Source organism: Mobula birostris, chromosome 3, assembly GCF_030028105.1.
Source record: "Mobula birostris isolate sMobBir1 chromosome 3, sMobBir1.hap1, whole genome shotgun sequence".
NCBI lineage: Eukaryota > Metazoa > Chordata > Chondrichthyes > Myliobatiformes > Myliobatidae > Mobula > Mobula birostris.
This window is the reverse complement of record NC_092372.1, coordinates 1,334,269-1,358,686: the sequence shown is the minus strand read 5'-3', so window position 1 is coordinate 1,358,686 and position 24,418 is coordinate 1,334,269. Positions and strand designations below refer to the sequence as shown.

The window sequence follows — 24,418 nt, the reverse complement described above, 5'->3', positions numbered from 1 at the left end:
AGGAGGGAGAGAGAAACCTGGGAATTATAGACCGGTTAGCCTTACGTCGGTGGTGGGGAAACTGCTGGAGTCAGTTATCAAAGATGTGATAACAGCACATTTGGAAAGCGGTGAGATCATCGGACAAAGTCAGCATGGATTTGTGAAAGGAAAATCATGTCTGACGAATCTCATAGAATTTTTTGAGGATGTAACTAGTGGAGTGGATAGGGGAGAACCAGTGGATGTGGTATATTTGGATTTTCAAAAGGCTTTTGACAAGGTCCCACACAGGAGATCAGTGTGCAAACTTAAAGCACATGGTATTGGGGGTAAGGTATTGATGTGGATAGAGAATTGGTTTGCAGTCAGGAAGCAAAGAGTGGGAATAAACGGGACCTTTTCAGAATGGCAGGCAGTGACTAGTGGGGTACCGCAAGGCTCAGTGCTGGGACCGCAGTTGTTTACAATATATATTAATGACTTGGATGGGGGAATTAAATGCAGCATCTCCAAGTTTGCGGATGACACGAAGCTGGGCGGCAGTGTTAGCTGTGAGGAGGATGCTAAGAGGATGCAGGGTGACTTGGATAGGTTGGGTGAGTGGGCAAATTCATGGCAGATGTAATTTAATGTGGATAAATGTGAAGTTATCCACTTTGGTGGCAAAAATAGGAAAACAGATTATTATCTGAATGGTGGCCGATTAGGAAACGGGGAGGTGCAACAAGACCTGGGTGTCATTATACACCAGTCATTGAAAGTGGGCATGCAGGTACAGCAGGCGGTGAAAAAGGCGAATGGTATGCTGGCATTTATAGCAAGAGGATTCGAGTACAGGAGCAGGGAGGTACTACTGCAGTTGTACAAGGCCTTGGTGAGACCACACCTGGAGTATTGTGTGCAGTTTTGGTCCCCTAATCTGAGGAAAGACATCCTTGCCATAGAGCGAGTACAAAGAAGGTTCACCAGATTGACTCCTGGGATGGCAGGACTTTCATATGAAGAAAGACTGGATGAACTAGGCTTGTACTCGTTGGAATTTAGAAGATTGAGGGGGGATCTGATTGAAACGTATAAAATCCTAAAGGGATTGGACAGACTAGATGCAGGAAGATTGTTCCCGATGTTGGGGAAGTCCAGAACGAGGGGTCACAGTTTGAGGATAAAGGGGAAGCCTCTTAGGACTGAGATTAGGAAAAACTTCTTCACACAGAGAGTGGTGAATCTGTGGAATTCTCTGCCACAGGAAACAGTTGAGACCAGTTCATTGGCTATATTTAAGAGGGAGTTAGATATGGCCCTTGTGGCTATGAGGATCAGGGGGTATGGAGGGAAGGCTGGTGCAGGGTTCTGAGTTGGATGATCAGCCATGATCATAATAAATGGCAGTGCAGGCTCGAAGGGCTGAATGGCCTACTCCTGCACCTATTTTCTATGTTTCTATGTTTCTATGACACCTGACACCTGGAACTTCCACCATATTGCTGGTGTTTTCCACTGTGAAAACTGATGCACACTACATATTGATTTCCATATCCACTCTTAACTCTCTTTTACACTTTTTGTATCTGAAGAAACAGTTGCTATCCAATTTAATATTATTGGCTTACTTAGCTCTTGTGAATGATGGAAGTGGTGGAGTCTGTGGTGGCCAGTGCTATCATGTTTGCTGTTGTGTGCTGGGGCAGCAGGCTGAGGGTAGCAGACACCAACAGAATCAACAAACTCATTCGTAAGGCCAGTGATGTTGTGGGGATGGAACTGGACTCTCTGACGGTGGTGTCTGAAAAGAGGATGCTGTCCAAGTTGCATGCCATCTTGGACAATGTCTCCCATCCACTACATAAGGTACTGGGTGGGCACAGGAGTACATTCAGCCAGAGACTCATTCCACCGAGATGCAGTACAGAGCGTCATAGGAAGTCATTCCTGCCTGTGGCCATCAAACTTTACAACTCCTCCCTTGGAGGGTCAGACACCCTGAGCCAATAGGCTGGTCCTGGACTTATTTCCTGGCATAATTTACATATTACTATTTAACTATTTATGGTTTTATTAATATTTATTATTTATGGTGCAACTGTAATGAAAACCAATTTCCCCCGGGATCAATAAAGTATGACTATGACTATGACTATGTGATGGGAACAGTCAAGTCTGTTTCACCTCTAGACAGGCACTGATGTTGGAGACACCTCTAGCATTAATTTCTGAAAGTCACCGCCAGATAATTGAAGCATTTCTGGGATTTAAGAGATTGCACGTTAACAGAGAGTTTTGGGTTTTGGAAGGACAATCATCAATTTCCAACTGGTTTTCTGGGCTGCAGTGGAATGGAGATGAAGGGTGTTTTCAGAATCTGTTTTTAGTAGCCGAGCTGAGAACATTACCAGTGTTGAGAATGGCTCATTACAGAGAAAATTGTGGTCTGTTTGGATATTTTAATGCACTAATCAAAGTCTGGGCTGAGGACAAATGGTGAACGTAGTTTTCTAAAAGGATGCTTTAGGTCCTTCTATGCGGAAATGGCGCAGAGTCTTTGAAGAATATAAACCAGCAGGAGACAAACATGAATGAAAGAAGGCCATCAGGGGTAGGATTAATGTGAATCCCAAGGCATTTCAACTTGGTAACGAGAACGGGTAACACACATATTCAGGAGGGTTTCAGCAGGTCAAGCAGCATCTATGGAGGGAAATGAATAATCAATGTCTGGGCCGAAACTCCGAATCAGAAACAATCGATACAATCTCCTGTAATTGAAATATTCAGTCACAAGCAATACCCTGCTGAATCTTTTCATAGAACATAGAAACATAGAAAATAGGTGCAGGAGTAGGCCATTCGGCCCTTCGAGCCTGCACCGCCATTTATTATGATCATGGCTGATCATCCAACTCAGAACACCGCCCCAGCCTTCCCTCCATACCCCCTGACCCCCGTAGCCACAAGGGCCATATCTAACTCCCTCTTAAATATAGCCAATGAACTGGCCTCAACTGTTTCCTGTAGCAGAGAATTCCACAGATTCACCACTCTCTGTGTGAAGAAGTTTTTCCTAATCTCGGTCCTAAAAGGCTTCCCCTCTATCCTCAAACTGTGACCCCTTGTTCTGGACTTCCCCAACATCGGGAACAATCTTCCTGCATCTAGCCTGTCCAATCCCTTTAGGATCTTATACGTTTCAATCAGATCCCCCCTCAATCTTCTAAACTCCAACGAGTACAAGCCCAGTTCATCCAGTCTTTCTTCATATGAAAGTCCTGCCATCCCAGGAATCAATCTGGTGAACCTTCTCTGTACTCCCTCTATGGCAAGGATGTCTTTCCTCAGATTAGGGGACCAAAACTGCACACAATACTCCAGGTGTGGTCTCACCAAGGCCTTGTACAACTGCAGTAGTACCTCCCTGCTCCTGTACTCGAATCCTCTCGCTATAAATGCCAGCATACCATTCGCCTTTTTCACCGCCTGCTGTACCTGCATGCCCACTTTCAATGACTGGTGTATAATGACACCCAGGTCTCGTTGCACCTCCCCTTTTCCTAATCGGCCACCATTCAGATAATAATCTGTTTTCCTATTTTTGCCACCAAAGTGGATAACTTCACATTTATCCACATTAAATTGCATCTGCCATGAATTTGCCCACTCACCCAACCTATCCAAGTCACCCTGCATCCTCTTGGCATCCTCCTCACAGCTAACACTGCCACCCAGCTTCGTGTCATCCGCAAACTTGGAGATGCTGCATTTAATTCCCTTATCCAAGTCATTAATATATATTGTAAACAACTGGGGTCCCAGCACTGAGCCTTGCGGTACCCCACTAGTCACCGCCTGCCATTCTGAAAAGGTCCCGTTTACTCCCACTCTTTGCTTCCTGTCTGCTAACCAACTCTCCACGCACACCAATACCTTACCCCCAATACCGTGTGCTTTAAGTTTGCACACTAATCTCTTGTGTGGGACCTTGTCAAAAGCCTTCTGAAAATCCAAATATACCACATCCACTGGTTCTCCCCTATCCACTCTACTAGTTACATCCTCAAAAAATTCTATGAGATTCATCAGACATGATTTTCCTTTCACAAATCCATGCTGACTTTGTCCGATCATTTCACCGCTTTCCAAATGTGCTGTTAGCACATCCTTGATAACTGACTCCAGCAGTTTCCCCACCACCGACGTGGTGACCTAGATTTGTAGGGGACCTACATTTGTCTTTACCAGTCTTTTCCTTTTTACATATCTATAAAAGCTTTTACAGTCCGTTTTTATGTTGCCTGCCAGTTTTCTCTCATAATCTTTTCTCCCCTTCCTAATTAAGCCCTTTGTCCTCCTCTGCTGAACTCTGAATTTCTCCCAGTCCTCAGGTGAGCCACTTTCTCTGGCTAATTTGTATGCTTCTTCTTTGGAATTGATACTATCCCTAATTTCTCTTGTCAGCCACGGGTGCACTACCTTCCTTGATTTATTCTTTTGCCAAACTGGGATGAACATTTGTTGCAGTTCATCCATGCAACCTTTAAATGCTTGCCATTGCATATCCACCGTCAATCTTTTAAGTGTCGTTTGCCAGTCTATCTTAGCTAATTCACGTCTCATACCTTCAAAGTTACCCCTCTTTAAGTTCAGAACCTTTGTTTCTGAATTAACTATGTCACTCTCCATCTTAATGAAGAATTCCACCATATTATGGTCACTCTTACCCAAGGGGCCTCTCACGACAAGATTGCTAATTAACCATTCCTCATTGCTCAAAACCCAGTCCAGAATAGTCTGCTCTCTAGTCGGTTCCTCGACATGTTGGTTCAAAAAACCATCCCGCATACATTCCAAGAAATCCTCTTCCTCAGCACCTTTACCAATTTGGTTCACCCAATCTACATGTAGATTGAAGTCACCCATTATAACTGCTGTTCCTTTATTGCACACATTTCTAATTTCCTGTTTAATACCATCTCCGACCTCACTACTACTGTTAGGTGGCCTGTACACAACTCCCACCAGCGTCTTCTGCCCCTTAGTGTTACGCAGCTCTACCCATATCAATTCCACATCTTCCTGGCTTATGTCCTTCCTTTCTATTGCGTTAATCTCTTCTTTAACCAGCAACGCCACCCCACCTCCCCTTCCTTCATGTCTATCCCTCCTGAATATTGAATATCCCTGAACGTTGAGCTCCCATCCCTGGTCACCCTGGAGCCATGTCTCTGTGATCCCAACTATATCATAATCATTAATAACAATCTGCACTTTCAATTCATCCACCTTATTACGAATGCTCCTTGCATTGACACACAAAGCCTTCAGGCACTCTTTTACAACTCTCTTAGCCCTTATACAATTATGCTGAAAAGTGGCCCTTTTTAATGCTTGCCCTGGATTTGTCGGCCTGCCACTTTTACTTTCCTCCATAGTACTTTTTGTTTCTACCCTCACTTTACACCCCTCTGTCTCTCTGCACTGGTTCCCATCCCCCTGTAGTGAACTAACCTCCTCACGCCTAGCCTCTTTAATTTGATTCCCACCCCCCAACCATTCTAGTTTAAAGTCACCTCAGTAGCCCCCGCTAATCTCCTTGCCAGGATATTGGTCCCCCTAGGATTCAAGTGCAACCCGTCCTTTTTGTACAGGTCACGCCTGCGCCAAAAGAGGTCCCAATGATCCAAAAACTTGAATCCCTGCCCCCTGCTCCAATCCCTCAGCCACGCATTTATCCTCCACCTCATCGCATTCCTACTCTCACTGTCGCGTGGCACAGGCAGTAATCCCGAGATTACTACCTTTGCGGTCCTTTTTCTCAACTCCCTTCCTAGCTCCCTATATTCTCCTTTCAGGACCTCATCCCTTTTCCTACCTATGTCATTGGTACCTATATGTACCACGACCTCTGGCTCCTCACCCTCCCACTTCAGGATATCTTGGACACAATCAGAAATATCCCGGACCCTGGCACCAGGGAGGCAAACTGCCATCCGGGTCTCTGGACTGCGTCCACAGAATCGCCTATCTAACCCTCTTCTGCACCCTCTTCAGTACAAATACATCCATCCGGTTGTATTGTCACTAGAAGTGCACACGCTGTTCTGACTGGCCCAACCAGCTTATCAAATTGTCAAAAGACCTCCCTGCAAGTGTGTTCTGTGCTGCAACAAATGACGTCAAAATGTTAACAATTGCCTCCACACATTGCTGACTTGAGCCGTTACATTCACTGACCTTTGTATTTATTAAAAGTTCAAAATTCACTGTGAATTTATTATCAAAGTATACATCTGTCACCATATACAAATCCAGGATTAATTTCCTTGTGAACAATCTGCACAACTGGATACAAAAATGACCAGGTGAAAGGAATCAGATGTTAATGATAGAGAACTACTCAGACTGTCGGCTTGTGACCAGTGGTATCTATGGGTGCTGGATCCACTGTTTGCTATCTGTTTTAAAGATTTGGCAGATAAAGTTGTCAATGTTGTTCGTACGTTTGCAAATGCTACCGGAATTGCTGGTACATTGGACAATGAAGGGGAATATAAGATCATAAGATATAGGAGCAGAATTAGGCCATCTACCCATCGAGTCTGCTCCAGCATTCAATCATGACTGATCCTCTTTTTTTTTCCTGCTCCTCAACCCCAGTTCTCAGCCTTTCCTCCGTAACCTTTGATACCATGTCCAATCAAGAACTTATCACTCTCTGCCTTAAATACACCCAACAACCTGGTCTCCACAGCTGCATGTGGCAACAAATTCCACAAATTCACCATCCTTTGGCTAAAGAAATTTCTCCACATCTCTGTTTTGACAGGGCGCCCCTTTATCCTGAGGCTGTACCTGTTTGCCCCAGACTCTCCCACCATGGGAAACTTCCTTTCCTCATCTACTCTGTCAAGGCCATTCAAGCTTATTATAAATTTACTCGAGGATGGTGGAAAGTGCACCAAGGAATAGATGCTCTTGGAGGGTTGGTCAGAGAGGAGAAAATATTGTGTGAGTGTGGTACATGTGGTGTAGTGAGGCACCGGTTACCCCACTACAGGAAATGTACTACCTGAAGCGAGGATTTGTATGACGTGTATTGGAGGAAATGCAGCTGTCCAGATTAAGAGAGTTCCTTTGGTGTGAATTAAGGGAATGTAGTCGCTCGGATGAAGCGAGTATCTTAGAGAAGCGAGAATCATTGACAGCCCCAGTATTTATTGGCCATAATTGAACTGGATGAGAGGGTGGTTTGGGAGTAGGACTCCGGGGAACTGGTTCTTCTGGTAAACTGATGTCCAGAGCATTGTTATGTCGGTTTTAAAAGATCAGGAGAAAATCCGTGTTTTGTAGCTAAATGTAGTTAACACTAAGATTCGAGACATGATTGGTTTGCTGCGTAAGGTGACAGCAGTGGAGATGAGGGATATTCGAGTTGGTGTCTACCTTATCCTTTTTATATTCACAGCTACAGAATCTACAATCTCTGATTTCCTGGCACAGTGGGGTGAATATCGACTGTACCAACTAACAAAGTTCTACAGGGACAGACTGAAACAAGCAATTGAAGAAAAGGTTGAAAGACTGGGCTGGATGTTGACAAAGGAGGGACATTTCAGTGCACAAGAAAATGAGGTGAGTATTTAATGTATTGTCACGTAACTGTTGATATCAGAGGGAATAGTGATAATCGCCTGCACGTTCTAGAATTTATATCTGACTCTGGGAATTATATTTCTGGCTTGTCTCCAGCAGATCTGGTTTCAGCTGTAAAAGCCTGTTCAGGTGGGGAGCACTGGAAACTACAGGTTCAGCGTACCCTTTTCTTCTTGCACCTGCTGTAATTATCGGTAATTACCAAGGGATATGATCAACACCTCATATACCATCTAGGTAGTCTCCAGCTCCTTGGTATGAACATAGAATTCTCCAACTTCCGGTAATTCCCTCGCCCTTCCTTCCTCTATCCCTATGTCACTCTGCCCCCTCCCCCAGCTGCCTATCACCTCCCTCATGGTTCCGCCTCCTTCTATTACCCATTGTGTTTTCCCCTATTCCTGCTTCACCTTTCCTGCCTATCACCTCCCTGCTTCCCCTCCCCCACCCCTTTATCTTTCCCCTTACTGGTTTTTCACATGGTATCTACCAGCCTTCTCCTTCCCACCCTCCCCCCACCTTCTTTATATGGCCTCTGCCCCCTCCCTCTATAGTCCTGACGAAGGGTTCTGGCCCGAAACGTTGACTGAGCATTTCCACGGATGCTGCCCGACCTGCTGAGTTCCTCCAGCGTGTTGTTAGTGCTGCTTTGATCCCAGCATCTGCAGATTATTTTGTGTTCACGGTGCAAGATCTACCCTGTATGGTTCTACCATGGGGCAACACTTGACACGTGTCTGCATTGAATTGCATCTGCTATTTTTCAGCCCATTTTCCAGCTGGTCAGCTGCAAGCCATGATAGCGTTCCTCGCTGTTCACTAAACTTCCAGTTTTGGTATCATCTGTAAATTTGCTGATCCAATTAACCATATTGTTATCCAGATCATTGATATAGATAATAAAGACCGATAGGCCCAGCACCGATCGATCCCTGCGACACTCCAATAGTTACAGGCCGACAGTCAGAGACTTAATTATCTACTACACCTCCTTGGCTTCTTCCAGGAAGGCAGTGCCTATTCCAATTGACTACCTCATCCTGAATGCTGAGTAACTGAACTTATTATGTCATAACCAAGGATCGGCATACAGAAGAATCGGCCATTGCGCTCGTCGAAATGCAAGTGTCATTTCATTATTATTTCATTGTGTTGGCATTTAACTCCATTCTTTTCATCATACTGCTTGTCGAGACCTGAGCAAAGCACAGCAATGTTTCGATGCCTGCTTGCATTCGGTCTTGCTTCAGAAGTTGGTCTGTCTAGTAAACTGACTCTGCAGACTAGCGGTAGACGTTTTGTATTCAATTATTCGGACTCCGCCTTCCGCCTGTGGACATGTAAGACACAGTTTCTTTCTGTCCGCCTTTAATTTCTCCCTTTTCTGACTCAAATTTTGAAATTTTAACTTTATTCAGTTGGATTTTGTAGAGTGACAGTTATAATTGTGTCTAACACAAGAAGCACCAAAAGAAATTCTGAAGCAGGCAACGGTAAACCTAAAAAAGCTGTCAAGACTTCAGAGGAGCCACCCTGGGTAAATAGATCAGAGTCTCAAATCAGCTATATCGTTATTGGATTAACCAAACTAAAAGAAAGATTTCTCCCTTTGGAGGAAAAAAATCGACTCTTTGAGCCTTGATCTTAAAGAGGTGAGTCGAAATGCTGCTGATACTTCTTCTGGTCTGGGAAAGGCTCAACAATGGATCATGGATTTGGAGGCTCGCTCTCGTCGGATCAATATTAGAATTGTTGGATTAAAAGAGAATCGGAATCCGCCGACACACTGGACTATTTTGGTAAATTGTTTCAATCTTTATTTCTGGAGGCTTGTGTGGAACCGCCAGAAATTGAAATGGCTCATAGGGTTGGTGCTTTAAAATTCTCGGATCAAAGTAAAAACAGGCATGTCGCTGTACGCTTCCTTCGTTTCAGACACAAAGACCGTACTATTAAGCTTGCAAGGAAACAGGTTGTTCAAATTTCAGTGCTCTGAGATTCGTTTTTTCGAAGATTATTCACATGAAATTGTTCAGAAATGTTTTGGATTCACTGCTGTAATGCGTACAGCTCATCAAAGACAGTTGCATCCATCTCTTCAATATCCAGCTAAATTAAGGCTTTTTGTCAAAAATTCTGGGGTTCGTATTTTTGAGGACCCAGCCGAAGCATCGCGTTTTATTAATTCTCTCCCTGAAGAGTCTGAAGCCTGAAGTTTAAATGATTTACAATTGTTTGATTGTCTCGTGACGTAAGGAGTGATGAGGTCGGAAGATTTGATGGGTATAGAAAGTCTTTGCCTTAAAACGTACTTTTGTCTCTCTTATAGACTGGTTTAGATGGTTTTAACTTCAGAAGATTAATGTGGGAACTGTCAAGAGACTAGATAACTTTCAGCCATCTAGAATTTTTTTCTGTTTGTAGCATTTAAATGAACTAATTGCTTTTTCTCTTTGTATGCCTTTGCTAAGAATTTTTAAGTAATTATTCGGGTTTCTTTACGTTTTAAAGATAGATTTAATAATTTAAAGATGGCGACTGTTTTTCTCCTGAGCAAATATTTCAAGAATTTTTTTGGACGTGTTTTTCTTCCTTATCTAATATTATGAAAGTACTTTCAAAACTGAAGGTCGTTTCTAATAACTGTTGTTTTCAACGCAATTGTAATGAGCCGTATGCCGACTGTAATAAGTTGTATATCCAGAAGAGGGAGACAGAGATTATTCTTTCCATTTTTACCTTTTATTCAGGCAGGTGGAGTTTATAATTGCTTCTTATGCAGTCTTTGGGGCTTGCGTGGATTGATATCGACTTCTTCCCGGGCCTTGTAGGTTGGGTGGGTTTTCTCCTTTTTTCTTTTCTCATTTTCTATCCCCATTATGGAATTCTGGAGCGTACACAAATTATTATTATTGTTGTTTATCTCCGCCATTCTCAATTACCTTATCCTAACATGCATCTAATTACTTTCTCTAGATATAAAGTCTCATGATATTTAAACAGTTAAATGTTTTAACAATCAAGATTTGAATAGCTCAGACTCAGCAGAAAGCAGTGATCGGGCAGTCGAGGTCAGGTGACCAAACATTTTGAAAAGCTCAGACAGATAAATAGAGGGATAGCTCAAGCGAAGTGGCCAGTGGAAAGCGGCCAGTGAAGGAGTGGAGCTTTGAGGCTTTGACTCGAGGGGCTTCGACGAGAAGAGGCGGAGGACGAACTTGTTCCCAGTTAGTTTTTACAATGTCTCCTGAGATGGTGATGTGCCTCTCATGTGAGATGTAGCAGTCTTGGGGGAACGCCCCTCTCCCGCAGGGTCACATCTGCCAGAAGTGCATACGGCTGGGCGATCTGGAAGACCATGTAAGGAATCTGGAGCAGCAGCTGGATGACCTTCGACTCATAAGGGAGAATGAGGCAGTCATAGATGAGAGCTACAGGGAGGTAGTCACACTTAGGCTGTCAGAAGCAGGTCATTGGGTGACAGTCAGAGGGCGGAAAGCGAAGGTGAGCAGACAGGTAGTGCAGAGCACCCCTGTAGCCATTCCCCTGAATAATAAGTTTACCGTCCTGGATACTGTTGGCGGGGACGACCGACCAGGTGTGAGCCACGGTGGCAGGGCCTCCGGCACTGAGTCTGACCCTGTGGTGCAGAAGGGTGGGACGGAGAATAGGAGAGCTGTCGTCATTGGAGACTCTATAGTCAGGGGAGCAGACAGGAGATTTTGTGGATGTGAGAAGGACACCCACATGGTTTGTTGCCTCCCGGGTGCCAGGGTCCAGGATGTCTCTGACCGGGTGCACGACATCCTGGTACGAGAGGGAAAGCAACCAGAAGTCGTGATACATGTTGGGACCAACGACATAGGCAGGAAGAGGGATGAGGTCCTGAATTGTGGGTTTCGGGAACTAGGCAGAAGGCTGAAGAACAGGACCTCAAGGGTGGCGTTCTCAGGATTGCTGCCAGTGCTACGTGACAGTGATGGTAAGAATTGGAGGAGATGGCAGTTGAATGCGTGGCTGAGGAGTTGGTGCAGGGAGCAGGCTTTTAGATTTTTAGATCATTGGGATGTCTTCTGGGGAAGGTGGGACCTGTACAGATTGGATGGGTTGCACCTGAACTCGAGGGGGAGCAATATCCTTGCAGGTAGGTTTGTTAGCGTGGTTTGGGAGGGTTTAAACCAATTTGCGAGGGGGATGGGACCCAGAGCGATAGAGCAGTGAAAGAAGTGCATGGAGTAAAGACAAATCTAACATACAGAGAGGCTTTGAGGAAAGAGAAGCAGAATAAACGGTGTATTGACAGTAAGGTAGAAGGGCTGAAATGTGTGTACCTCAACGCAAGAAGCATCAGGAACAAAGGTGATGAACTGAGAGCTTGGATACATACATGGAATTATGATGCAGTGGCCATTACAGAGACTTGGCTGTCACCAGGGCAGGAATGGATTCTCAATATTCCTGGATTTCAGTACTTTAAAAGGGACAGGGAGGGCGGAAAAAGGGGAGGAGGGGTGGCATTACTGGTCAGGGATACTATTACCGCTACAGAAAGAGTGGGTAATGTAGCAGGATCCTCTTTTGAGTCAATATGGGTGGAAGTTTGGAACAGGAAGGGAGCAGTTACTCTATTGGGGGTATTCTATAGGCCCCCTGGTAGCAGCAGAGATACAGAGGAGCAGATTGGGAGGCAGATTTTGGAAAGGTGCAAAAACAACAGGGTTGTTATCATGGGTGACTTTAACTTCCCTAATATTGATTGGCACCTGATTAGTTCCAAGGGTTTAGATGGGGTAGAGTTTGTTAAGTGTGTCCAGGACGGATTCCTGTCACAGTATGTGGACAGGCTGACCAGAGGGAATGCCATACTAGATCTAGTACTAGGTAATGAACTGGGTCAGGTCACAGATCTCTCAGTGGGTGAGCATCTGGGGGACAGTGACCACCGCTCCCTGGCCTTTAGCATTATCATGGAAAAAGATAGAATCAGAGAGGACAGGAAAATTTTTAATTGGGGAAAGGCAAATTATGAGGCTATAAGGCTAGAACTTGCGGGTGTGAATTGGAATGATGTTTTTGCAGGGAAATGTACTATGGACATGTGGTCGATGTTTAGAGATCTCTTGCGGGATGTTAGGGATAAATTTGTCCCGGTGAGGAGGATAAAGAATGGTAGGGTGAAGGAACCATGGGTGACAAGTGAGGTGAAAAATCTAGTCAGGTAGAAGAAGGCAGCATACATGAGGTTTAGGAAGCAAGGATCAGATGGGTCTATTGAGGAATATAGGGAAGCAAGAAAGCAGCTTAACAAGGGGCTGAGAAGAGCAAGAAGGGGGCATGAGAAGGCCATGGTGCGTAGGGTAAAGGAAAACCCCAAGGCATTCTTCAATTATGTGAAGAAAAAAAGGATGACAGGAGTGAAGGTAGGACCGATTAGAGATAAAGGTGGGAAGATGTGCCTGGAGGCTGTGGAAGTGAGCGAGGTCCTCAATGAATACTTCTCTTTGGTATTCACCAATGAGAGGGAACTTGATGATGGTGATGACAATATGAGCGAGGTTGATGTTCTGGAGCATGTTGATATTAAGGGAGAGGAGGGGTTGGAGTTGTTAAAATACATTAGGACAGATAAGTCCCCGGGGCCTGACAGAATATTCCCCAGGCTGCTCCATGAGGCGAGAGAAGAGATTGCTGAGCCTCTGGCTAGGATCTTTATGTCCTCGTTGCCCACGGGAATGGTACCGGAGGATTGGAGGGAGGTGAATGTTGTCATCTTGTTCAAAAAAGGTCGTAGGGATAGTCCGGGTAATTATAGACCAGTGAGTCTTACGTCTGTGGTGGGAAAGCTGTTGGAAAAGATTCTTAGAGATAGGATCTATAGGCATTTAGAGAATCATGGTCTGATCAGGGACAGTCAGCATGGCTTTGTGAAGGGCAGATCGTGTCTAACAAGCCTGATAGAGTTCTTTGAGGAGGTGACCAGGCATATAGATGAGGGTAGTGCAGTGGATTTGATCTATATGGATTTTAGTAAGGCATTTGACAAGGTTCCACATGGTAGGCTTATTCAGAAAGCTAGAAGGCATGGGATCCAGGGAAGTTTGGCCAGGTGGATTCAGAAATGGCTTGCCTGCAGAAGGCAGGGGGTGGTGGTGGAGGGAGTACATTCAGATTGGAAGATTGTGACTAGTGGTGTCCCACAAGGATCTGTTCTGGGACCTCTACTTTTCGTGATTTTTATTAACGACCTGGATGTGGGGGTAGAAGGGTGGGTTGGCAAGTTTGCAGATGACACAAAGGTTGGTGGTGTTGTAGATAGTGTAGAGGATTGTCGAAGATTGCAGAGGGACATTGATAGGATGCAGAAGTGGGCTGAGGAGTGGCAGATGGAGTTCAACCCGGAGAAGTGTGAGGTGGTAAACTTTGGAAGGACAAACTCCAAGGCAGAGTACAAAGTAAATGGCAGGATACTTGGTAGTGTGGAGGAGCAGAGGGATCTCGGGGTACATGTCCACAGATCACTGAAAGTTGCCTCACAGGTGGATAGGGTAGTTAAGAAAGCTTATGGGGTGTTAGCTTTCATAAGTCGAGGGACAGAGTTTAAGAGTCGCAATGTAATGATGCAGCTCTATAAAACTGGTTAGGCCACACTTGGAGTACTGTGTCCAGTTCTGGTCACCTCACTATAGGAAGGATGTGGAATTAGATTAGATTTCTAAACAAATTAAAGAGTTAGATAACATCAGTGCAATTTCTCCAAACGTTGATTTGTATAAAAGAAGAGTGGAATTACAATCACAATATTATTTATTATTAACTTATCCTATTGAAAGATATTTGCTTAAATTAAAAAGTCAGTTTTATATATTTGGGGATAAAAATAATAGGCTCTTAGCTTCCCAATTAAGGGCAGTGAGAGCTAAAAGACAAATTTTAAAGATTCATAAAGATAATGGAGATATAGTAAATAATCATGAAGACATTAATAATATTTTTCAGGACTTTTATTCCGAGCTTTATAAATCTCAATTTCCTGCAGACTCCTCCAAAATGATGGGTTTTTTTTACATAAGATTAAATTTCCTCAAATTACTGTTGAAGATCAATAGATCCTTGATGGTCCAACTACTGAGCATGAAATTCAGAAAGCTGTGTTGTCAGTGCAATCAGGTAAAGCTCCTGGACTTGATGGTTATTCGGTAGGATTGTACAAAAAATTTGAAAAATTACTTTCTCTCTATCTCTTGGAAAATATTTCATGAATCTTTTAAGAAAGGTAATTTACCTCCTTTTTATGAAGCTTCTGTTTTTTTAATCCTCAAGAAAGATAAAGATCCTACTGAATGCTCATCATATAGACACATTTCGCTATTAAATGTGGATGCAAAGATTCTTTCTAAGATAATGGCTAACCATTTGGAAACTATTTTAACTAAAATCATCTCTACGGATCAAACATGTTTTATTAAAGGCCGTTACTCTTCCTCCAATGTTTGGAGATTGATGAACATTATATACTCATCACTATCCAAGATATCCCAATGTGTTATTTCCCTTGACACAGAAAAGGCATTTGATGGAGTTGAATGGACATATTTGTTTAATGTATTAGGAAAATTTGGCTTTGGTAATAATTTTAATAAGTGGATTCAAATGATCTATAAGAATCCTATTTCTACCGTTATTACTAATAATTTCAGGTCTCCTTTTTTCACTCTCACGAGGAACTAGACAGGGATGTCCATTAAGTCCTTTATTATTTAATCTTGTACTGGAGTCTTTGGCTATAACACTCCCTGAAACTAAAAATATTCACGGTATCTCTATAAATGGGACCACACATAAGATTTCTCTTTACGCAGATGATCTTTTAGCGTATATTTCGAACCCTGAAGAATCTATTCCTAATCTTTTGGAAACATCAAATGATTTTGGAAAAATTCCTGGCTATAAACTCAACTTAAATAGAAGTGAATTGTTTCCATTAAATGCTCCTGTTTTAACAAAGGAGAGACTATCCAAAATATTTCCTAACATAGATAACTATTGTGATAGGTGTAAAACTGAAGTAGTCATTTTGTCACATATGTTCTGGTCAAGTTCTTCATTAAAATCCTCTTGGAAATCTTTATTTTCTACAATTTCTAAAGCTCTGAAAATTAATATACAACCTAATACATTGACTGTCTTATTTGGAATAGTTCCACGTCATATTCAGGGTATTTCATCTTCAGACCAACATGTAATTGCATTTGTCACATTTTGGCAGGAAGGGCTATTTTATTGAAATGGAAAGATACCTATGTTAATTCAATGGTTTTCTCAAGTAATGTTATGTCTTAGCTTGGAAAAAATTAGAAGTAGAACTTTTGATCCTCGATTTGATTTTGAGAGAAGATGGGGCTCTTTTGCCAAATATTGTCATTTAATTTGAATTAATTTATATGGTTCCCTTCCAATCTTATTTTATATAAATGTGAATTGGCAGTTGATGATTTTTTTTCTTTATTTATAATTCGTTTTTTCTTTGTTTGTAAGTCGTATTGCTCCAGGAGCTGGTTCCTAATGGTTTTTTCCCTCTCTCTTTTTTCTTCTTTTTCCCTTTTCTTTCTCTTGCAGTTACTGTTTTTTTTTCCTTTTTTAGTACTTAGGGTTCTCTTTTTCCTTCTTTTCTTTATAAAAAATATTTTTTTTATTATCATATTATTATTTTTTGATAAGTTTTTTGTGGCTTTATTAACTGTATATATATATTAATTTCTTGTAATCTTGTACCATTTTAAATCTGTAGAATGTTTAGTATCAATAAAGAGATGTTAAAAATGAAATGAAATCAATTATTCGTTTCTTCCAGATTGTTGGCTTGGTGTTCCATTTGAGAGATTTAGTTAACAGCCCTGTTTGGCCTAGCGTTTATTGTTTTCCTTTCCCTCTAACTCTGTTCACATTAACGTCTGTGAACTATTGACCAGTTCTAGTGTCTCTCTCTCTCTCTCTCCGCTCCTGGGTCATATCCGAAGATACTGACAGCAAGTCTCGATACACAGAGGTGGACCCAGCAGAGAGACAGCTGCCGACCTTGCCTCTGAGATTGCTTGATCAGATAGGGGACAAGCTAGAGGCAATTGAATCTGTTCTGAGCAAAGTTACAGAAGCAATGAGGGAGATAATCTCGTGCCGACAAGTGAGACTCATATGGAGGAACAGGTATCATCCCTCGCAGCAACTATACAACCGCTCACCACAGACAATCAGAGTCAGTTGCCTGTGGTATCCTGTCTCACGGACGATGTCCACGAGCTTAGTGCGGACAGCCAGCGTCATCTGCCAGCCATTAGCGTTCTCGCCAATTCAGCACCTCAGTACGCGTCAGTCTCATTCTCAGCATCTCGCAGGTCTTCTGCTACTAATAATCCCGCTGTCGGACCTGAACTGACTCACGCATTCGAAACCCGACAGACAGCCGTGTCCGAACAGGAACCGTATTCCTCCACCAGGAAGATCCTGATGGCTGTACGTACTTTATTACCCAGTGTCAGCTGGCATTCAAGCCCAGTTTGCTAGTTTTATTGATATGCGCGAAGACTGTCGTACATGAGTCAAACTCCCAGATGGATCTCAAATCAGCCTGTTCTGCGCTTTACGGTAACAAGGATACCCCGCAGTCCAGTCGTTCCGACATTTTTTTGCAGAGTGAAGGGATGGTTTTGCAGCACGGGCGAAGGAACCTGCCCACTGACTCCCGGACTGCGCCAAAGCAAAGGGACAGTGAGAGCCTGTGAAGTCAAATTCTGCATTCTTACAGTCAAGGCGGGTCAGAATGAGTGATCCCATATCATTGTTTTCCAGCGTGGACAGAACACAGGGGTTCCGAACAGACGCGTAGGACAGTCTGGATGACCTGACTAACCTGGCTATTCGAGTTGACGATGGGTAACTGAGTGGCGCACGGAGAGTATGTTTCAAGCTTCCTACGCTCTCTCTGATCACCATCTTTCACCGCATTCCCGGTCCTCCCACTCTGTCACAACCCAGCACCCAACGGAGGCGCCTGTGCATGCGTGGCGCGTGCGCCTGTGTCAGGAAGAACAAGAAGGCGTAGGGGAACAGGTTCCTGCCTTTAATGTGGCTGTACAGGACATCTGCAGGTGGCATGTCCCAACCGTCCAGTAAAAGAGGGTACCCGTCAGTAGGGAGGGAAGTCCTGACGAGTCGTTTATGAATTTCATAAACCTTCTCTAATTATGTAATACTAGCTGCTGCCTTATCGTGGGGGTGTTGGACCCATGACCGCAAGGAGTTTATCGACTCTGCTGCAGCCGTGAGTCTCATAGACATCTCAGACCAACGACAAGGGACTGGACGGTCGTCATCCGCGCTTCAGCCACTGCCATCATTCTGTCGAACCCCGCAAACTTGTGCCCGAAGGCGACCATCGTGAAGAACTATCTGGTTGAATCGCCTGAACAGCCACTGGTGGTTCGTCTCCACTGGTAATCCCGGCATAAACTACGAATCGACTGGTCTCTGAACGCACTCCAAGAGTGGGGACCAGCATCCCTGTCCACCAGTCAGCTCAAGCTCCGTTCCATGAATCCTCTCCTGTGTCAGCTAAAGATGTGGACCTGTCTGGGAATAAATATGCGTAACTTCTTGAGTTCCTCAGTGAAAAAAGAAGGCTACTTCCGTACCCCCACACCGGCCACACAACTGTGCCGTAGACCTGCTACCCGGCACTGGCCCTTTCCAGGGCTGGCGCTTTTCACTCTTCCGTCCTGAAACGGTAACCATAGAGGAATACGTCCGGGAGGCATTGGCCACGGGGTTTATGCGTCCGTCAACCTCGCCGGCAGAATCAGTCTTCACTGGGAGCAGGAAAGATGACAAGTTCCGTCCCTGCATCAATTATCGGCCCCTGAATAACAACACTATGAAGAACCGCTACCCTCTTCCCCTGCTGGCCTCTGCGTTTGAACATCTCCAGGGAGCAACAATGTTTTCCAAAACTGATCTGCGCAATGCTTACAATCTAGTTCGCAGGGAAGAAGGAGATGAGTGGAAAACAGTTGTTAACACCTCTAATGGCCACTATGAGTATCTGGCAATGCCTTTTTGTGTGGCCAACAAACCCGCTGTATTCCAGGCCTCAGTTAACAATACTCAGGGACATGATGAAACAGCTTACATTTGTATATTTAGTTGTCATCCTTATCTTCTGCCGCTTTCATCGGGAACACATCTCGCATTTCCGGAGGGTGCACATAGAACTTCTTGCAAACAGCCTGTACGCCTGCACCTATTTTCTATGTATGTTTCTATGTAAAACATGTAAGTTTCTTAGTCATTTTTTGGGCTATATACTTAACGCATCCACTGTTCAAAAAGACCAGAATAAAGATCAGACAATTATAGAGTTTCCAAGACCATATACAGTCAAACAAGTGCGGCACTTCATGGGGGTTGCGAACTTTTATCGCCGCTCCTTCCGGAATTTCGGCTCTATCACGTCTCCCATAAATGCACTCACCAGGCACATCACAATCATTCAGAGCCATTGTCGGCATTGGAACTGTCCCCTCTCAGAGCTCTTCTGCGGATAGCGGGCTCCACTCTTGGATATTTCTTTTTCTTCGCTTGACTGCGGCTCAGAGAAACTCCGATGTTGAAACCGGGAAATTTTGGCTGTCAGGGAGTAATGCCGACACTGCCTGGAGGGGGCAGAACATCCTTTCTTGGTCTACATACATAGCAAGGATCTCCCCTAAATTTAGGATGCAAAGAAACTCATCTATCTACAAGGTGAGTGGACTCTCTTCTTCGCACAGTTCAATTCCATCCTCACCTATCCTTCCGGCAGCAAGAATACTGAGGCCGACACTCTCTCCCGACAGTTCCACGGATCTGAGGACAATTCCGATACAGAGCCCATTCTCCCTTGCTCATGTATTGTTCCAACGGTGATCTGAAGGATAGAGGCGGAGATGAGGACCGCCTAACAGTCGGACACAAGCCCGGGCGGCTGAATTTCCTGATGGCTGTTTGTCCCTGATGCGGAGCGCCTAACGTGTCTAAAAGAGGACATACAACTCGTCTGGCTGGAGATCCAGTAATGCACCGGACCCAGGAGTTTATAAAAATACAATGGCAGTGGCCATCTATGTCCCAGGACAGGCAGTATTGTTGTCATCAAGGGATCTTCCCCTGGCAGACGAGAGCCACAAATTAGCAACGAGCGATGTGGGACTGTTTGAATCGGAAAAGGCAGGCAGCAATGTTTCATATAGATTGCATCTACCAGCATCACTGAAGATTCATCGAGTATTCCATGTCTCCCAGCTTAAACTGTTTGCTACCTCTTCCACGGCGCAGTCACCCCACTTCTCCATTCTTGCTGGTTGGTAGATGGACTATGTCACCTCCTGGTATCTCGCCCGGTACGTGTAAAGTTCAGTACGTTGTGGACTGGGAAGGGTATGGTCCAGAAGAATGTACTTGGACCCCGGCGAAGAACATGGACAAGTCGCTCATCCAGGACTTCTGACGCACAGAGGTCTTCTGCGCCTCAGGAGCCGAGGGAAGTGGTTCCTGTTACAATCACGGATTCGGCAGCTGAGCAGATACAGCAATTGCGCTCGTGAATATGCACGTGTCAACGAAGTATTATTTCATTGTGATGGTATTTAACTCTATTCTTTTTGCGGAAGCACAGCATCGGTTCGCTGCCTGCTTGCATTCGGTCTTGCATGAGAAATTGGGCAGTCGAGTCAACTGTCTCTGAAGTCTACCAGTTTTCATTGTTTTCCTTTTTATATGTATTTAGCTATTCCTTTCAGCCACGGTGTTGGCTTCTTTTTCCATTTGAGAGTAATTGTTAACGGCCTGTTTGATGTAGCGTTTATTGTTTTCCTTTCCTTCTAACTTTGTTAACATTAAAGCTTGTGAAATATTGACCCGCTTCAATGCCTCCCTCTTCATGCATGGGCGATATCCGAATGAAGTGATATCTGGTCCGAATGTGTGCTAAAGCCCAGGTGGACCACATCCACTTCCGAGACCTCATCAACATTTCCTGGTGAGATCCTTGAAAAACTCTTTAAGACACGATCTACCATACAGGAATCTGACAACTCATGACACCAGAAATCACTAGGTTGCCCTAAAAGGGCAGATAAAGGACAAACCAAAAAAAAAAGAAAACTGTTGACTTGCTGAATACGTACCTAAAGATAGACATGAACATGGTATTTCAGGCCAGTGTCCATGGACCTCACAAACACTGATGGTCATATCCAAGATCTGAACTGTCCAGCCATGAGTGGTATTAGAATATTAAATGATTTACACCTGTGAGTGACTCTGTTCTCATTGGGACTCAGTGGAACTGTCTATAATAGACAGGTGTTATCTAAAATCCGCTGTTCAGTAAAGAGGAGTCATCTGTAAATATGTATGTTCATCTATAAATTCATCATCTGAAGTCTTCAAATTTAGTAGTATGGAAATTACATCTTTAAATCCCTTTCACAACTGTAACTCCTCAGACCTAGTTGTAGTGAAACTGGGATTATTTTCCAGTGCAGTGGAACCTCAAGAAATTATGCTGATTCGTTCCATGATTATTGTCCATTATTCCTATTATGGAACATCTTTCCATTTCTCTTTTGATAACCTACCTTGGAGATCAATCATTTGAACTCCAGAATATCACAGCAGTTTTTTGTTCTCAGAACAATTTCTAAGACCCATCCATTTTGTAGTTGCATTATCAATGACCTTCAATCCATGGTAAGATAATATAGTTAAAGATGTTTAATTTAGAATTCCCCGGCTGATCAGGAAACCCATTCTGCATTGAGGAAGTGACACAATTCTAGAGCATTCGTGACAGGCAGTAAATATCTGAATCCCGAGACAGTCGCATGGACATTGTGTTGTTTTCACATGTCAATCATAAGACCAGAAAGCATAGAAGCATAAATGGGCCATTCGGCCTGTCCTCCATTCCATCATTACTGATTTATTATCTCTCTCAACCCCATTATCCTGCTTTCTCCCGGTAAACATTGCAGACCTACTCACCTCTACTTTAAATAGACCCAATTACTCGATACCCACAGCTGTCTGTGCCAATAAATGCTACAGATTCGCTACCTCCAGCTAAGGAAGTTCCTCCTCATCTGTTCTAAACGACCCTTGCTGGCTGTGTCTTCCAGTTCAAGAATCCCCGTTACAGTAAACGTCCCTATTATAGTCAACAACCTCTCTTATCTATTCTATCTACATCTTTCAACATTCCGTCAGTTTCAATGACATTCACCCTTGTCCTTCTAACCTCTACCGAGTACAGGCACAGGGTCACCCACTGCTCCTCATAAATTAACCCTTTTATTCCAGGGTTCATTCTCTTGATTCTCCTCTGGACATTCTCCAATAGCATCATATCTTTTCACAGATAAGGCTACCAACACTGATCACAATACAAAAGTGAGGTTTGACCAATACCAAAATATTACAACATTTGTCTTATATTCTAATCCTCCAAAAATAATTGCTAACTCTGTGCTTGCCATTCTCAACACCGGCTCAATCAATAGAGACCCCTGTACTAAGTCTCCCAAGACCCTTTGCAACTCTGAATTCTGAAGTTTCTCCCAAATTTGAATAGTCTGCGTCATCATTACTTCTACAGAATTGCATGCCCATATACCTCCCTATACTGTCTACTAACTGGCACTGCTTTGTCCATTTTTTCAATCTGTTCTTTTGCTTTTATGAACTCCCAACATTCTCAATGCTTTCTGATCCTCAATTTACCTTCGCATTTTCCACAAACTTGGCCATAAAGCCATCATTCTGTGGACAAAATCATTGACGTACAATGCGAGAAGAAGCCGTCCCAGAACCTACCCCTGCAGAACATAACTAGTCAATGGCATCCAAGAAGGAAAGACCCTCTTTATTCCCACTCTTCCCTTCCTTTCAGTCAGCCAAATGTCTAATTCGGAATAAACATGGACTCTGTATCCACGCCAGTATCCTTCCTGTTACACGACTGGTTTTTAATCTTGTCAAGCAGCCTCATGTGTGGCACCTATACGAAGGTCCCATGAAAAGCCAAGTAAACAATCTATACCGACTCTTCTATGTCGATCCTGCTTTCTATTCCCTCAAATATTTCCAATAGATTTGTTAGTCAAGATTCCCCCCTAATAGATTTTGGCCTATTTTGTTATATGCCTCCAAATACCCCGAATCCTTATCGTCAATAATTGACTCCAAGCATCTTCCTAATCATTAACTAGGTTAATTGCCTATTGTTTCCTTTCTTCTGTCTCCTTCCTTTCTTAAGGTGTGAAGTAAAATTTAAAATTTCCAGCCATCCAGAATGATTCCAAAATCTATTGATTCTGGAACGGTCATTACGAATACCTCCACAATGATTCTTCAGCTACCTCTTGCAGAGCCAATATGGTGTAGTCCATCTGGACCACGTGACACGTCAATCTTTAGTACCTTCTGCTTCCCAAGGATCTTCTCCTTAATAACTGAAATTACATTACTTCTGCGCCACCCCCCCCACCCCCCACCCAGACATTCACAAGTTTCTGGTACATTTCTAATGTCTTCTACAAATAAAACTGATGCAAAGTACTTGCTGTACTAATATCTTCTACCAATTCCTTGTCCCCCGTTACTACCACACCATCCACATTTCCTAGCAGTCCGGTACCTACAATACCCTCGGTTTCACTCTTTACATATCTGAAGAGCATTTTGAAAAACACCTTTATATTATTAGCAAGCTTACCTGCAAGTTTCATGTTTTCTCCTTGCGGGTTTTTTGTTGCCTTCAGTTGATTTCTAAAGGCTTCAACATCCTCCAGCTTTCCATTGCTTTTGCTGTATTCTATGCCCTTTCCTGTGGTTTTTGCTGGCTTACTCGCCAGCCACGAGGGCTGGGCTCAGCTGGCTCTGGCTGACAGTACCCGGTATCGGCCCCTATCCAGGGTTACGGATCCCACTGCCTTGTGGGTATCTTCGGGAGAAGAGAAAGCTAAGAAGTAAACCCTACACAAATCCAGAGTGGAGCCCCTAAGGCGGTTGGATGATATATCACGTCACCTCCCGGCAGCTCCTGCAGCCAAGCTGATGACAAATGTACTGCTTTGCATTCCTTTGGACAACATCCACGAGGCCGAGAGGGGGATCTTGATGTTTGGGCAGCCCATGATCTCCATATTCATTGCCCAGGTCTGTGCCCGGACTGCCGCTCAAGAATCGGCTTATTCAGCCACAGCCGACGCTGTTCCACACCCAATTGAGTCCTAAACCGGGCACATCCGTTGTCTACTTAGACAGACGGGGCCATTATTATTATACTCACCAGCCATGGATGCTCACCCTCCCTTTCAAACAAATCTTCATCTTTGGGATGATCTCTCCAAAGACTCCAGAAGCGCTCCAAGAAACTCCAAGCATTCCTGCCCTGCCATCAGCCCTGTCATATTCAAAATTATCTTTGGCCAGCTCCTCTCCCACACCTTTTTAATTCCATTTATCCACGATACATCGAACTTAACATTCTACCTCTCAAACTGCAGGGTGTGCTCTATCATATTATGACCACCTTAAGCTCCCGAATCAAATACGGTATAACTAACAACTCAGAGTATAGATCCACCTTTCCCATAGTAGCCTCAATCACAAGTTGCTTTAAAATGCATGTCATAGGCATACTAAAAATCCCCCTCTTGGAAATCAGCACCAAACTAATTTTCCAAAGCTACCTGCAGAT

The 24,418-nt window shown here is 43.8% G+C and overlaps 1 protein-coding gene across 2 annotated transcripts in view; it reads left to right on the top strand.

The window, feature by feature from the left end:
• The window catches only part of LOC140194846 (NACHT, LRR and PYD domains-containing protein 3-like), a 106,321-nt gene that overhangs the window by 56,371 nt on the left and 25,532 nt on the right, over positions 1 to 24,418 (top strand). For both annotated transcript variants that reach the window (XM_072252122.1, XM_072252121.1), the window contains exon 5: positions 7,439 to 7,605. In XM_072252122.1, the coding sequence (XP_072108223.1) occupies positions 7,439 to 7,605 (167 nt within the window). The remainder of the gene's footprint in view (positions 1 to 7,438; positions 7,606 to 24,418) is intronic.